This window comes from Rhinopithecus bieti, unplaced genomic scaffold (assembly GCF_001698545.2).
Source record: "Rhinopithecus bieti isolate Rb0 unplaced genomic scaffold, ASM169854v2 scaffold_40368, whole genome shotgun sequence".
Taxonomy (NCBI): domain Eukaryota; kingdom Metazoa; phylum Chordata; class Mammalia; order Primates; family Cercopithecidae; genus Rhinopithecus; species Rhinopithecus bieti.
In genome coordinates, this window is record NW_016817546.1 from 3125261 (window position 1) to 3141172 (window position 15912).

Consider the following 15912-nt stretch of genomic DNA (forward strand, 5'->3'; position numbering starts at 1 on the left):
TTTTTTTTTTTTTTGAGACGGAGTCTCCCTCTGTCGCCCAGGCTGGAGTGCTGTGGTGCAATCTCGGCTCACCACAAGCTCTACCTCCTGGGTTCACACCATTGTCCTGCCTCAGTCTCCTGAGTAGTTGGGACTACAGGCACCCGCCACCACGCCTGACTAATTTTTTGTATTTTTTTAGTAGAGACGGGGTTTCACCGTGTTAGCCAGGATGGTCTTGATCTCCTGACCTTGTGATCCGCAGGCGTTGACCTCCTAAAGTGCTGGGATTACAGTCATGAACCACCACGCCTGGCCCCTAGTGTCCTTTATCTGGTTCAGAACCTAACCCACATTTCTCCATCTCTTTTTTAAAAAAGTAATATAGAAAATTTCATGAATTTGCATGTTATCCTTGTGCAGGGCCCATTGCCAGTCTTCTCTGTATCATTCCAGTTTTTTAGGGTATGTGCTGCTGAAGTAAGTACCACATTGCTTTCTTTTTTTTTTTCTTTGAGATGGAGTCTTGCTCTGTCACCCAGGCCTACTGGAGTGCATGGTGTGATCTGTGCTCACTGTAACCTCTGCCTCCTGAGTTGGAGCTGTTTTCCTGCCTCAGCCTCCTGAGTAACTGTGACTACAGGCGCACGCCACCATGCCCAGCTAATTTTTATATTTTTAGTAAAGACAGGGTTTCACCTTATTGGCCAGTCTGGTCTGGAACTCCTGACCTTAGGTCGTCCACTCACCTCCGACTCCTAAGTGCTGAGATTATAGGCATGAGCCACTGTGCCTGGCCACAACTTTTTTGTGTTGGCAATGGGGTGAGACCCTGTTTCTACAAAAAATCTAAAAATTAGTCAGGTGTGGTTTTCTTGTCATCCCAAAATGAAAACTGTACTCATTAAAGAATAACTGTCAGCCGGGCGCAGTGGCTCACGCCTGTAATCCCAGCATTTTGGGAGGCCAAGGCTGGTGGATCACAAGGTCAGGAGATCAAGACCATCTTGGTTAACTCGGTGAAACCCCATCTCTACTAAAAATACAAAAAATTAGCCGGGTGTGGTGACGGGCGCCTATAGTCCCATCTACTCGGGAGGCTGAGGCAGGAGAATGGCATGAACCCAGGAAGCGGAGCTTGCAGTGAGCCGAGATCGCGCCACTGCACTCCAGCCTGGGTGACAGAGCGAGACTCTGTCTCAAAAAAAAAAAAAAAGAATAAAATCCCTCTTGTCCTCTTTCCTATCCCCTAGAGACTTCACCTCTGTTCTACTTTTTGTCCCTATGAATTTGGCTATTCTCATGTAAGTGGAGTCATCCAATACTTACCCTTTGTCTGGTTTATTTCACTCAGCATAGTATTGTCAGAATCCATCCATGCTGTAGCATGTATCAAAATGTAATTGCTGGCCAGGTACCACGGCTCACACCTGTAATCCCAGCACTTTGGGAGGCCAAGGTGGGCAGATTGCTTGAGCCTGGGAGTTTGAGACCAGGGTAGCATAGTGAAACCCAGTCTCTTTAAAACATTATAAAAATGTATAAAATTTTTTATAATTATAAAAAATTATAAAAATTAGCTGGGCTTGGTGGTCCATGCCTATAGTCCCAGACACTTGGGAGTCTGAGGCAGGAGGATCACTTGAACGTGGGAGGTGGAGGCTGCAGTGAGCTGAAATTGCACCATTACACTCCAGCCTGGGCAACAGAGGGAGATTCTATCTCAAAAAAAAAATTAATTCCTTTTCATGGCTGAATGTTATTCAGTTGTATGTTTATATCACATTTAGTTTATCCATTCAGCTGTTGATGGACACTTGGGTTCTTTCCACATTTTGGCTCTCGTGAATAATCCTGCTATGAACATGGGTATTCAAATATCTCCTCCAGATCCTGCTTTCAGTTCTTTCAGGTATATACCAAGGAGTGGAATTGCTGGGTCTTATGGTAGTTCTGTGTTTAACGTTTTGAGAACTGCCAACCGTTTTTCACAGTAGTTGCATTTTACATTCCCAGCAGCAATGCACAAGAGTTCTGATTTCTCCGTATCCTCACCAATGCTTATTTTGATTATAGCTGTCCGAGTTTGTGTGAAGTAATGTCTCATTTTGGTTTTCATTTACATTCCCTTAAATGACTAATGATGTTGAGCATGTGCTTATTGGCCATTTGTATATCTCTTTGGAGAAATGCCTATTCCAGTCCTTGAATATTGCTTGTGTGGTTTGTTTTTTGTTTTGTTTTGTTTTGAGACGGAGTCTTGCTCTTTGCTCTGTCGCCCAGGCTGGAGTGCAGTGGCGTACTTTCAGCTCACTACAAACTCTGTCTCCTGGGTTCATGCCATCCATTCTCCTGCCCCTCCTGGGTAGCTGGGACTACAGGCGCCCACCACCACCCCCAGCTAATTTTTTATATTTTTAGTAGAGATGAGGTTTCACCGCCTTAGCCAGGATGGTCTCGATCTCCTGACTGCGTGATCCACCCGCCTCGGCCTCCTAAAGTGCTGGGATTACAGGCGTGAGCCACCGCACCCGGCCTTTTTTTTTTTTTTGAGACAGAGTCTCGCTCTGTCGCCCAGGCTGGAGTGCTGTGGCGCAATCTCGGCTCACTGCAAGCTCCATCTCCTGGGTTCACACCATTCTCCTGCCTCAGCCTCCTGAGTAGTTGGGACTACGGGCACCCACCACCACGCCTGGCTAATTTTTTTTTTTTTTTTTTTTTTTTTGAGACAGAGTCTTGCCCTGTCGNCTGGGATTACAGGCTTGAGCCACCGTGCCCAGCCAATTTTTTGTATTTTTATAGAGACGAGGTTTCACCGTATTAGCCAGGATTGTCTTGATCTCCTGACCTTGTGATCCGCCCACCTTGGACTCCCAAAGTGCTGGGATTACAGGCGTGAGCCACCACGCCTGGCGAGTTTCAGGTCTTAATACTTAAGTCTTTATTCAATTTTGAGTTGATTTTTGTATATAATGTTTGATAAGGATATCTAGTAGTATCTTTATTTTCCCTGCGAATAACCAGATTTCCTAGTCTTATTTATTGAAGACTGTCCTTCCCGCTTGTTTTGTTATTAGCATCTTTATCAGAAATAAATTGGCTGTAAATGCAGTGTTTATTTCCAGACTTTCTATTATGCTGTTCCATTGGGTGATATGTCTCTTTTTTTTTTTTTGAGACGGAGTCTCGCTCTGTCGCCCAGGCTGGAGTGCAGTGACCGGATCTCAGCTCACTGCAAGCTCCGCCTCCCGGGTTCACGCCATTCTCCTGCCTCAGCCTCCCAAGTGGCTGGGATTACAGGCGCCCGCCACCTCGCCCGGCTAGTTTTTTTGTATTTTTTAGTAGAGACGGAGTTTCACCGTGTTCACCAGGATGGTCTCGATCTCCTGACCTCATGATCCGCCCGTCTCGGCCTCCCAAAGTGCTGGGATTACAGGCTTGAGCCACCGCGCCCGGCCGATATGTCTCTTTTTATGCCATTACCGTGCTTGGTTTCTGAGAGAGACAGGGTCTCACTATCACCCAGGCTGGAGTGCATTAGCACAATCATAGCTCACTGCAGCCTCGAATTCCTGGAAACAGGTGATCTGCCTCAGTTTCCCACAGCACTGAGATTGCAGAGCCTCCACGCCTCATCCTGCCATGCTATTTTACTTTAAAAAAAATTAATTAATTTAAAAATATTTATTTATTTATTGAGATAGGGTCTTGCTCTGTCCCACAGGCTGGAGTACAGTGGCGTAATCACAGCTCACTGCATCCTCCACCTCCTGAGCTCAGGCTAACCTCGCAGGTAGCTAGGAAAACAGGTATGCACCACCAAGCCTAGCTAAATTTTTTTTAGACTTTGTAGAGACAGGGTCTCCCTATGTTGCCCAAGCTGGTCTCAAACTCCTGAGCTCAAGCGATCCTCCCACCTAAGCCTCCCATAGTCCTTAGATTACAATTGTGAGCCACTGCACCGGGCCTTGTTTTTCCCTTTGAGACAGGATCTCAGTCTGTCACTCAGGCTGGAGTGCAGTGGTGTGGTCGTCGCTGACTGCAACCTCAGGCTCCTGGGCTGAAGGGATCCTCCTGCCTCACTTGAGTAGCTGGGATGACAGCTATTATTAGTCATCACACCTGGCCAGTTTTTATTTATGTATTTATTTTATTTTACTTTTTAGTTTTTTGAGATGGAGTCTTGCTGTCGCCCAGGCTGGAGTGCAGTGGCTCTATCTCGGCTCACTGCAAGCTCCGCCTCCTGGGTTCACGCCATTCTCCTGCCTCAGCCTCCCGAGTAGCTGAGACTACAGGCGCCCGCCACCTCGCCCAGCTAATTTTTAGTAGAGACGGGGGTTTCACCGTGTTAGCCAGCATGGTCTCGATCTCCTGACCTTGTGATCCGCCGGCCTTAGCCTCCTGAAGTGCTGGGATTAAAGGCGTGAGCTACCGCACCTGGCCCACACCTGGCTAAGTTTTAAACAATTAGTTTTAGAGGCAGTGTCTCACTTTGTAGCCTGGGCTGGACCATGCTCTTTTAATTATAACTGCTTTTGAAGTCAGAGAATGTGATACTTCCAACTTTTTTTTTTTTGCTCTTGCTGCCCAGGCTGGAGTGCAGGAGCACGATCTCAGCTCACTGCAACCCGTGCCTCCTGGGTTCAAGCAGTTCTACCTCAGCCTCCCAAGTAGCTGGGATTACAGGCGTGCGCCACCACGCCTGGCTAATTTTTTGTATTTTTAGTAGAGGCGGGGTTTCACCATGTTCGCCAGGCTGGTTTCAAACTCCTGACCTCAGGTGATCCACCTGCCTTGGTCTCCCAAAGTGCTAGAATTATAGGTGTAAGCCACCATGTCCAGCTGACCCTGTCTGTCTTAAAAAAAAGAAAAACAAAAAAACTTGGCTCATTATTCTGAATACGTTAATTTACATGTACAATATCCCTATGTATAAGCAGCCGCTCTGTCCTGCCGGCCACCTCCTAGGACCCGTCTGTCTACTGAGCTCCTCTTACGTCCTAGGTTCTGACTGCACCCTTGGCCTGGGCCCTCCAGCTGCGCTGACCCTAGCTACTCCATGGCTCCATCCTTTTTTGAGCACTGTCTTAACTTTCTGGCAAAACAGGAAGTTCTGGGGTCATCTTTCACTTTCTCTTCCATAGCCTTGTAATGAGCTATTTTTCCAGAGAGCCCTGGCTCCTTTCCTTGGAGAGAGATTGAAACCAGAGTTTCAGTACTGTGTCTGCTTGTTGCCTCTGGTGTGTCATTGTTTCTAGATCTCAGTGCACAAAGCTAGCATCTATTACATATTTAAACCCACACATACATATGTGTATGTGTATGTATGTATATAGATCTATACTTGTATAGATACCTTTTCTGTTTCATTAAAACCATGAGGCCAGCACGGTGCTTCATGCCTGTAATCCCGGCCTGTGGGAGGCTGAGGCAGGCAGATCACTTGAGGTCAGGAGTTTGAGACCAACTTGGCCAACATAGCAATCCACTCGGGAGGTGGAGGTTGCAGTGAGCTGAGATTGCGCCACTGCACTCCAGCCTGGGTGACACAGTGAGACTCCATCTCAAAAAAATAAAAGGAAAAAAAAGAACGAAAGAAAGCTATGAGTTTCTGACTCATCCGATTCCGGCTTAACATCCCAGGGATCACTCTCATTAGCCTTCCTCACTTTCATATTTGTAAGTTATTCTCTGGTATTAAGAAACCTGGCTATGATTATTTACAATTTATTTGCATATTTGCTCAGTATTCTCTCAACTATGCAGGCTACTCCCTCTGCTATTGGCCACCCCACATCCCTGCCCTTACTGGCCCCAACCTCGAAGGGAGCCTCGCTGGCTGAATTCCTAGCTCCCATCATAGTGGCCACTCTGACGGTTGAGTCTCTGTCACAGGTGGCCTTGCTGCAATCACACTGACCCAGGCCATCTCCCTGCTGACCCTGTCGCACACAGTCCTGGTCACTGGCCTGCTGACTGTGCTGGCCCTGCCCTCATTGAACTGCTCAGCTCCCTGTCCCTGGCCAGAGGAGATACGTCATGATTAGGAGTGTGAACACAGGAGCCAGGCCCCTGGGTTTAGCCAGCTTGCTGTTTACTGACTGGCTGACCTTGTTCAGGTTAATCTCTTTCCCAATTTCCTCATCTGTAAAAATGAGGATACTACCACCTGCCACAGGGTTATGAAAATTAGAGGCTCTTGGCTCGGCACGGTGGCTCACGCCTATAATCCCAGCACTTTGGGAGGCTGAGGTAGGTGGATCACCTGAGGTCGGGAGTTCAAGACCAGCCTGACCAACATGGAGAAACCCCGTCTCTACTAAAAATACAAAATTAGCTCGGTGTGGTGGCACACGCCTGCAATTCCAGCTACGCAGGAGGCTGAGACAGGAGAATCGCTTGAATCCCGTAGGTGGAGGTTGCAGTGAGCCAAGGTCGCGCCATTGCACTCCAGCCTTGGCAAAAAGAGTAAAACTCTGTCTAAAAAAAAAAAAAGAAAGGAAAAAATTAGAGACTCTATGTGAAGGGCCTAGAACAGAGTCATTGCTGTATTCCTATAAGACACACATGGCTATGCATTGCCCTTTCATTGGGATAGAAGCCCTGCGAGGGTGGGGACGTTTGTTTGTCTGTTTTGTTTACAGATATGTCCCAAATCACTGGAACAAGCCCAGCAGTTAGCAGATTTGTGTGTGTGCTGAATGAATATAATTGGCATTAGCCGTTTATGTGAAAGTGAGCATGTCTTTGTGTTAAGTTGAAAGCTTAGATTTCCTGGCTGGGCGCGGTGGCTCAAGCCTGTAATCCCAGCACTTTGGGAGGCCGAGACGGGTGGATCACGAGGTCAGGAGATCGAGACCATCCGGTGAAACGAAACCCCGTCTCTACTAAAAAATACAAAAAAACTAGCGGGCGGAGGTGGCGGCCGCGCTGTAGTCCCAGCTACGCTGGGGAGGCTGAGGCAGACGAGGAAATAGCGTGAACCCGGCTGAGGCAGAGCTTGCAGTGAGCTGCGATCCAGCACTGCACTCCAGCCTGGGCGACAGAGCAAGGACTCCGTCTCAAAAAAAAAAAAAAAAAAAAAAAAAAGCTTACATTTCCAAAAAATGGAATTAGAGTATTCCTGTAGGTAGGATGGTCTCAGATTTCCTAAGGTTCTTTGTCGGTGATAACAGCTGAAACAAAACCCTCACCACCTTTTAAATAGCCAGGATTGAACACTCATCTTACCTTACTCATCTGATTACTCATCTTTATCTTCTTAGGACCACCTTTCACTCACCTGAGGACACCACAGAAGATGGTATATTATGGGAAACCTTCTTGTAAAAACAACTATGAGAATTACATTGACATAATAAAATATGTGTTCAGCGCTTACAAGAGAGAGTCCCCTCTCATCATCAACACTATGGGATGGGTTTCAGGTAAGCCTGCACACACACATCTGCAAGGGAAGGACAGGCAGCGTGAGTACTCTTAGCTTTCAGACAGCCACGTTAAAGCCCAGTGTTTTGTTTTTTGTTTTTAGTCTGAGGCAGAGTCTTACTCTGTCGTCCAGGCTGGAGTGCAATGGCGTGATCTCGGCTCATTGCATCCTCTGCCTCCCGGGCTCAATCAGTCCTCCCACCTCAGCCTCTGGAGTAGCTGGGACCACAGGCGTGTGCTACTCTGCCCAGTTAATTTTTGTAGTTTTAGTAGAGATGGGGTTTTGCCACGTTGGCCATGCTAGTCTTGAACTTCTGGCCTCAAGTGATCCGCCCACCTTGGCCTGCCAAGGCGTGCTGGGATTACAAACACGAGTCACAGCGCCCAGCCGAAGTCCAACTTGTTGATGGTTTCTTTGTCTTAGAATAAATGCACCCATTTGCCGTAGGAGCATGTCACTGTTTTGAGCATGTCACTGTTCTCGAGTGCATCAGCTGTGCTAACGTCTCTTCCCCACAGACCAGGGGCTCCTGCTTCTCATTGATCTGATCCGATTGCTGTCTCCCAGCCACGTGGTTCAGTTCCGCTGTGACCACAGTAAATACATGCCAGACCTTACCCCGCAGTATGTAGATGACATGGATGGCTTGTACACAAAAAGCAAGACCAAGATGAGAAATCGGCGTTTCAGACTCGCAGCATTTGCAGATGCTTTGGAATTTGCTGATGAAGAAAAAGAGAGTCCAGTTGAGTTCACTGGACATAAACTGATAGGTGTTTATACAGACTTTACATACAGAATAACTCCAAGAAATAGGTAACTAACCTTCATTTGGCTGAAGAATTACGTTTCCTTCTGTCAAAAAAGGCCTGCCATTCTCAATTCCTCTAAAGGCCTGAGTCCTCTAAAATCTTCAGTTCTCTATCACAGCTGTGCATTTACAAAGAAGAACCAGTTGTTTTCTGAACTGTTATGTTTCCAGGGGAAATACCCAGAAGTGGCCCCTAACTCTGGCTGCCAACAACTTTAACTTAAAGGAGAGTCTTTACGCTTCCTGTTTTTCCAGTCGGGGTCTGTCAAGGAGGGGCAGTGTTGGAAAGCCCAGTACTCTGTGAAAATGTGACCTCTGTGATGACAGCTGTGAGAGGCGGCCGTGCAGGGTTAAATGTCTACTTACCTTGTTGTAATTTGCCTTTCAGAGAGTCACATAACAAAATTCTTCGCGATCTGACCATCTTGAGTTACCTTAGCCAGCTGCAGCCCCCGATGCCCAAACCACTTTCTCCGTTACATAGCCTGACACCCTATCAGGTAATCTGAACTTACGGGAGAAATTGTCTTCATTTTGTTACACACTTGTGTGGTTTTCTGTGTGCTGGGCACTCTTCTAACCACTTCATAACTCCTCACTCATTTAATCCTCAGAACATCCCAGTGTCACAGGTTGTGTTGTTATTCCCATTTTATAGATGGGGAAACTGAGGTATAGAGAGGCTAAGGGACTCAGCAGTAGGGGCCGGGCTGGCATGCAAGCCCAGGCTGTTCAGCTCTGGTGACCGCTCTTAGCCACGTTTCTGTCCTAAGGTTAAGCGTGGCTCTGTGCTGGGTTTGAATGTCCTGCCTGATCGCAGGGGCTGCTCCAGCACTTCCACTTTTCAGCTGTAGAACAGGGGTGCTACTGGGCCTCAGAGAGTGATCGTGTGGATTCAGGGAGCGTTCACAGTGGAACCTGGCACCCAGAGAGCACTCTTAAAGTACTTCACATTAGCCGGGCGCGGTGGCTCATGCCTGTAATCCCAGCACTTTGGGAGGTCGAAGCACGCGGATCACGAGGTCAGGAGATCAAGGCCATCCTGGCTAACACAGTGAAACCCCATCTCTACTAAAAAATACAAAAAACTAGCCGGGCGAGGTGGTGGGCGCCTGTGGTCCCAGCTACTCGGGAGGCTGAGGCAGGAGAATGGCGTAAACTCGGGAGGCGGAGCTTGCAGTGAGCTGAGATCCAGCCGCTGTACTCCAGCCTGGGCGACAAGAGCGAGACCGCGTCTCAAAAAAAAAAAAAAAAAAAAAAACAAAATTGCGGGGCACAGTGGCTCACGCCTGTAATCCCAGCACTTTGGGAGGCCGAGGCAGGCGAATCATGAGGTCAGGAGATTGAGATCATCCTGGCCAACACGGTGAAAGCCCGTCTCCACTAAAAGTACAACAAATTAGCTGGGCGTGGTGGCTTGTCCCTGTAGTCCCAGCTACTCGGGAGGCTGAGGCAGGAGAATGGTGTGAACCCAAGGGGCAGAGCTTGCAGTGAGCTGAGATTGTGCTCAACACTGCAAGACTCCATATTAAAAAAAAAAAAAAAAATTAGCCAGGCGTGGTGGTGCGTGCCTGTAGTCCCAGCTACTCGGGAGGCTGAGGCAGGAGGATCGCTCGAACCCGGGAGGCAGAGGTTGCAGTGATCCGAGATCATGACACTGCACTCCAGCCTGGGCGACAGAGCGAAATGCCAACTCAAAAAAAAAATACTTCACATTACTGTCGTCAAAAGTAGATTCCACCACCAGAGTATTTAATAATTGTTTTGGGAGGAAAGCATGATAGTGTTAGGATTCAGGACAATGAAAAAACAAAACTAGCGGCAGGTGGCACTTCTGAAATGCTTACTCTGTGCAGTACTCTGTTCTAAGCCTGTGTAACTCCACTACTTACCATGGTCCTGTTACTATCCGCATTTTACAGATGGTAAAACCAAGGCCAGGAACTGGGAGTCAACTTGCCCAAAATGGTGCAGTCAAAGTTGAGGCTAGGACTGAAGCTGCAGGACGCCCGACTCTGAGCCCAGGTCTGCTGTGCCACACAGCCTGTCCGGTTTTGAGTGCTTGCTCCATGCCAGGCACTCTGCCAAGCATTTAGGGGCTCAGTGACTTTGTGGCCACCCTCTAAGACAAAGGCTAAGATATGCTTCATTTATAGCTTTGAGCATTGGGAGCTGTCAGGTGGAAGCACTTGCCCAGGCTGGAGTGCAGTGGCGCAATCTCTGCTCATTGCAACCTCCACCTCCCAGGTTCAAGTGATTCTCCTGCCTCAACCTCCCGAGTAGCTGGGATTACAGGCGCCCGCCACCACACCCGGCTAATTTTGTATTTTTAGTAGAGACAGGGTTTCACCGTGTGGGTCAGGCTGATCTTGAGCTCCTGACCTCGTGATCTGCCCACGTCAGCCTCCCGAAGTGCTGGGATTACAGGCGTGAGCCACTGCACTTGGCTGAAGTGGCAGATCTGGGCAGCAAGGATATGTTTCTTGGACCCGATGGTGGCATGGGCTCCAGGCCTCTGAGTCATCTCCCCTGGAGAGTCTAAGTCGCTTTGCTAATGGGGTTTTAGTTTATGGGTCATTTATTCAACTGGAGATGCTCTGTAACTGAACGTGAAATTTATCTGCCAATACTTTAATCTGTCTTGTATTACTTCACATTTATTTATTTATTTTTTTGAGATGGAATTTCGCTCTTGTTGCCCACACCAGAGTGCAATGCCGCGTGCTCGGCTCGCTGCAACCTCCGCCTCCCGGATTCAAGTGATTCTTCTGCCTCAGCCTCCCAAGTAGCTGGGATTACAGGCGCACACCACCATGCCCAGCTAATCTTTTGTATTTTTAGTAGAAACAGGGTTTCACCATGTTAGTTAGCCAGGCTGGTCTCAATCTCCTGACCTCAGATGATCCACCTGCCTCAGCCTCCCCAGGTGCTGGGATTATAGGCATGATCCACTGCGCCTGGCCCACATTTATTTTTTAAATTCAAGTTTTTTTGTTTTTTTTTTTTTTTTGAGACAGTCTCTGTCACCCAGGCTGGAGTGTAGTGGCACAATCTTGACTCACTGCAACTTCTGCTTCGTGGGTTCAAGTGATTCTCAATTCTAGTGCCTCAGCCTCCCAAGTAGCTGAGACTAAAGGCATGCACCACCACACCTGGCTAAATTTTTGTATTTTATTTATTTATTTATTTTGTTTTTATTTATTTATTTTTTTTGAGATGGAGTCTTGGTCTGTCATTCAAGTTGGAGTGCAGTGGCACAATCTCAGCTCACTGCAACCTCCGCCTCTCGGGTTTAAGTGATTCTTGTGCCTCAGCCTCCTGAGTAGCTGGAACTACAGGCACGCACCACCATCCCTGGCTAATTTTTGTATTTTTAGTAGAGACAGGGTTTTGCCATGTTGGCCAGGCTGGTCTCAAACTCCTGACCTCAAGTGATCAACCCACCTTGGCCTCCCAGAGGGTTGGGATTACTGGCGTGAGCCACTGCACCTGGCCTAAAGAATTTTTTTATTTTATTTTATTTTATTTATTTTTTATTTATTAATTTGTTTTTGAGACAGAGTCTTTCTCTGTTGCCCAGGCTGGAGTGCAGTGGCGCAATCTCTGCTCACTGCAACCTCCACCTCCCAGGTTCAAGCGATTCTCCTGCCTCAACCTCCTGAGTAGCTGGGATTATAGGCGCCCGCCACCACGCCTAGCTAATTTTGTATTTTTAGTAGAGACCGGGTTTCACCATGTTGGTCAGGCTGGTCTTGAACTCCTGACCTCGTGATCTGCCCACGTCGGCCTCCCAAAGTGCTGGGATTATGGACGTGAGCCACTGCACCTGCCTGTTTTTATTCTTTAAAGATACTTTTGGGTAGGCACTTTGTCAGACCTATCTTTAGATAGCTGGTTAATCTAGTTGTAAAATTAAGTGGTTTTCAAAGTAGCAATGAATAGAGTGAGATGCAAATTCATTTTCCAGGTCCCTTTCAATGCAGTCGCGCTCCGGATTACCCACTCTGATGTCGCCCCTACCCATATACTATATGCTGTGAATGCCAGCTGGGTTGGTCTTTGCAAGATCCAGGATGACGTCAGAGGATACACAAATGGGCCCATCCTGCTTGCCCAGACTCCAATCTGTGACTGCTTGGGCTTTGGTGAGTCTGAGAGTAAAACATATCCATAAACCTACTGAAGAGGATCTACTGCTTTAACTATAGATGACTGGTCTTGACCTTGTAGCTGTGTCTAAGCTACAGAGGTCAGAGAACCCCCACTCATCTATATAGCATGCCTTAGGGGCTGGAGGCCAGGAAGGAAGCAGCTATTTCTCTGCTTCATCTACCAGCTCCTATAAATGTAGACTTCCCAAGGGCCTGCGCTTGGCCCTCTTCTTGCTTGACAGTTCTCCCCTGTCTCAGTCACTGCTGGGTTCTAAATCCATCTTAGGCGTTCCCTTTCTGCAGTGTCCTCCAACACAGCTGTTCATCTGCGTTCCAAACCCACCTTGCCAGTGTACATCTCCACTTGAGTGTCTGACTGGCATGTAGACCTGGGACCCTCAGGACCCTCCTGCCCGCACCCTCTCCTCCTTGCCCCAGGCTTGTGCTTGGTCCATTGGAAGATTCACTCTGACATCCAGGTCAGACCCTGGCCCCTCCTTGGCATCCCCTAGCCTTTGTTTGCTACTTTCAGCCCATTGTCTGTTGGCCTCTATCTTCAAAATATGTCAGCTTCCTCCACCTCTTCTCAGCATGTTAGTCAGCCACCGCCATCTGCTGAAAAGTTTAACTGAACTCTCCACTTCCTCTCTTAAAATTTATCCCCATAGCCAGGAATGACCTGAACCCAGGTGCAGTTGTGCCACAGCCTGGCACTTCCCATCACTCAGATCCAAGGTCTGGACCAGGGCTCGAAGTGCCCAGCGGGATTGGGTCCCCACCTCCTTGACCTGCCTTGGTTTCTTGAGGTCAATAAACATGGAGTTTTGGAAGGGTGCTGGAGCTAAGTAATCCCAAATTAGTGAAGTCCTTAAATGCGCATTTCAGATTTGGACAACACTATATTTCTCAAAAGCATTTTCACAGAAATTGTGTCATTTAGTACAGACTATAAAGGAGGAACAGTGATGGGGAAAGATCAGGTTGTCTTCTGTATGTTCCTTAGTGGTGGGTTTTCCCCCGGCCTGTACTCACCAACAATCTAGGACTTTTGTTTGTTTGTTTGTTTGAGATGGAGTCTTGCTCTGTTGCCCACGCTGGAGTGCAATGGCATGATCTCTGCTCACTGCAACCTCCATCTCCCCCAGGTTCAAATGATTCTTCTGTCTCAGCCTCCTGAGTAGCTTGGATTACAGACATGCGCCACCCCGCCCAGCTAATTTTGTATTTTTAGTAGAGATGGGAGTTCACCATGTTGGTCAGCCTGGTCTTGAACTCCTGACCTTGTGATCCGCCCACCTTGGCCTCCCAAAGTGCTGGGACTTTTTTTTTTTGAGACAAAGTCTCTCTCTGTCTATTTGGACTCACTGCAACCTCTGCCTCCCGGGTTCAAGTGATTCTTGTGTCTCAGACTCCCGAGTAGCTGGGAATTACAGGTGCATGCCACCATGCCCAGCTGATATTTGAAATTTTAGTAGAGACAGGGTTTCACCATGTTGGCCAGGCTGGTCGCAAACTCCTGACCTCATTCGATCACCTGCCTCAGCCTCCACAGTGCTGGGATTACAGGCGTAGCCACCGCAGCGGGCCCAATCTAGGACTTTTGCATGTAGACCATTTTGGTTCCTCATGGCCGAACACAGGGAAGGTACAAACTGTCCCAATTTTCAAGGACTCTGTCTCTTGACTCTTTGTATTTTCTTTTTTTTTTTTTTTTTTGAGACAAAATCTCCCTCTGTCACCCAGGCTGGAGTTCAGTGGCGCCATCTCGGCTCACTGCAAGCTCCGCCTCCTGGGTTCAAGCTATTCTCCTGTCTCAACCTCCCGAGTATCTGGGACTACAGGTGCCCTCCACCACGCCTGGCTAATTTTTTGTATTTTTAGTAGAGATGGGGTTTCACCGTCTTGCCCAAGCTGGTCTCGAACTCCTGATCTCAGGCAATCCACCCTCCTCGGCCTCCCAGAGTGCTGTGATTACAGGCGTGAGCTACTACACCCGGCCAGCTCTTTGTATTTTCAAAACAAAACAGAGTTGAAATGAAGACTTATGTTCAAAACCATTCTGCAGTTTCTAAAGGTGGAGAGGTTTGATGTTTTCCAAAAGGGTGATTTTTGTGTTGTGCGCATGTCTTGAAGGCATCTGTAGAGGCATTGACATGGAGAAACGGCTGTACCACATCCTCACCCCTGTGCCCCCGGAAGAGCTAAGGACCGTGAACTGTCTGCTCGTGGGAGCTATTGCCATTCCGCATTGTGTCCTTAAGTGCCAGGTGAGCCTTACCCCAGGCACAGCCCTGGAAGGAGCCTACTCAGGTCCACAGGAAGTGAGGAGCTGAAGTAGGGTCAGGGGTCATGGGAATGGGTGATCTGGGAAACCTATACTTTGTTGTAGGTCCTGAGTGAGCCAAGACGGTGTCAGGGCCGCCTCCAGGGCCTGAGACCATGAATCACTGTCACTCGTGGTGTCAGTGTTGCGATCTGGGCTCACTGCAACCCGTGGTGGAGCCTTTACATAGGAGTAGGTTGTGTTGGAGCAAGCAGGGGCCCTCTCAGGTTTGCCCTCCTGAAGACAGTCTTCAGAGGCATCACGGGACCAGGCCAAAGCTTCTGTGTGCCCCAGAGCCAGCCACAGGGGCTGCGAGTGGGCTCTGGGTACAGGGGATGTTCCCACCATTCTCACCCTCCCGTGTCCCTCTTTTGAAAGGGATGTGCTCTGCAGCCCCACTCAGCCTCATGCTGTTGGCTGTGTTGATGGAATGGGACAGAAGGGAGGCCCTGGCACATTTGTTACCAAGCCAGTTGATTAAAGAGGGCTCTGAAGGAAGGGATCAAATGCCTTAAAAGTGAAAAGTCCCCACCCACACCGTCAGGACATTACCTTCAGGTGGGAGAGAGCGCTGTAAACCCCTCTGGCCTGGACCTGGAGTGTTTCCATGAATTCTCTTTGTGTTTCCATTTCAGCGTGGGATCGAAGGGACCGTACCTTACGTCACAACGGATTACAATTTTAAAATTCCTGGAGCATCAGAGAAAATTGGAGCAAGAGAACCTGAGGAGGCACATAAAGAGAAACTATACCGAAGACCTAAGTTCTGTCGAAAAATGAAGTGATGCTCGCGTTTTTAACAAGGGAAGAAACTTTCCTACCTGAAAGCTTTGTCTCAAGCCTGACCACGAGAGACATGATGGAGTTTCATGGCCATGAATGGTGCCCTTAGTAGCAACACTGTTTACTGTGTAACTCGTGAATGCCATGTAGTAGTCTTAAGTTTCTCTTTTAAAACTGCATGAGCTAGAATTTGCTCTGGTCTTCTGTGTGGTACTCATACTTGCCGTCTGCTTTCCAGAGGGAGTAAAACAGCAGAGAACAGTTTGTGTGCCATTAAAACAGAGATTCCTCAGAAAGTTCTTCAAGGACCTGGTTATTAGGATCAGGATAAAAATACGGAAACTGGGGCCATTACAATGGACTGAGAAGGAAGGAAGAAGGCCGACCCGCAGGATCTCAAGCATAGTGGATACAAGGGCTCACCACGGCGTTGCCT

At 48.2% G+C, this 15912-nt stretch overlaps 1 protein-coding gene across 1 annotated transcript in view; it reads left to right on the forward strand.

The window, feature by feature from the left end:
• Window positions 1-15665, forward strand: part of NOL9 (nucleolar protein 9) — a 30184-nt gene extending 14519 nt beyond the window's left edge. Inside the window, exons 6-12 of the mRNA XM_017856000.1 lie at window positions 7134-7144; window positions 7245-7406; window positions 7927-8224; window positions 8608-8719; window positions 12187-12364; window positions 14504-14637; window positions 15329-15665. Of these exons, the coding sequence (XP_017711489.1) occupies window positions 7134-7144; window positions 7245-7406; window positions 7927-8224; window positions 8608-8719; window positions 12187-12364; window positions 14504-14637; window positions 15329-15478 (1045 nt within the window). The 3' untranslated portion in view covers window positions 15479-15665. The remainder of the gene's footprint in view (window positions 1-7133; window positions 7145-7244; window positions 7407-7926; window positions 8225-8607; window positions 8720-12186; window positions 12365-14503; window positions 14638-15328) is intronic.
• The last annotated feature ends 247 nt before the right edge of the window (window positions 15666-15912 follow it).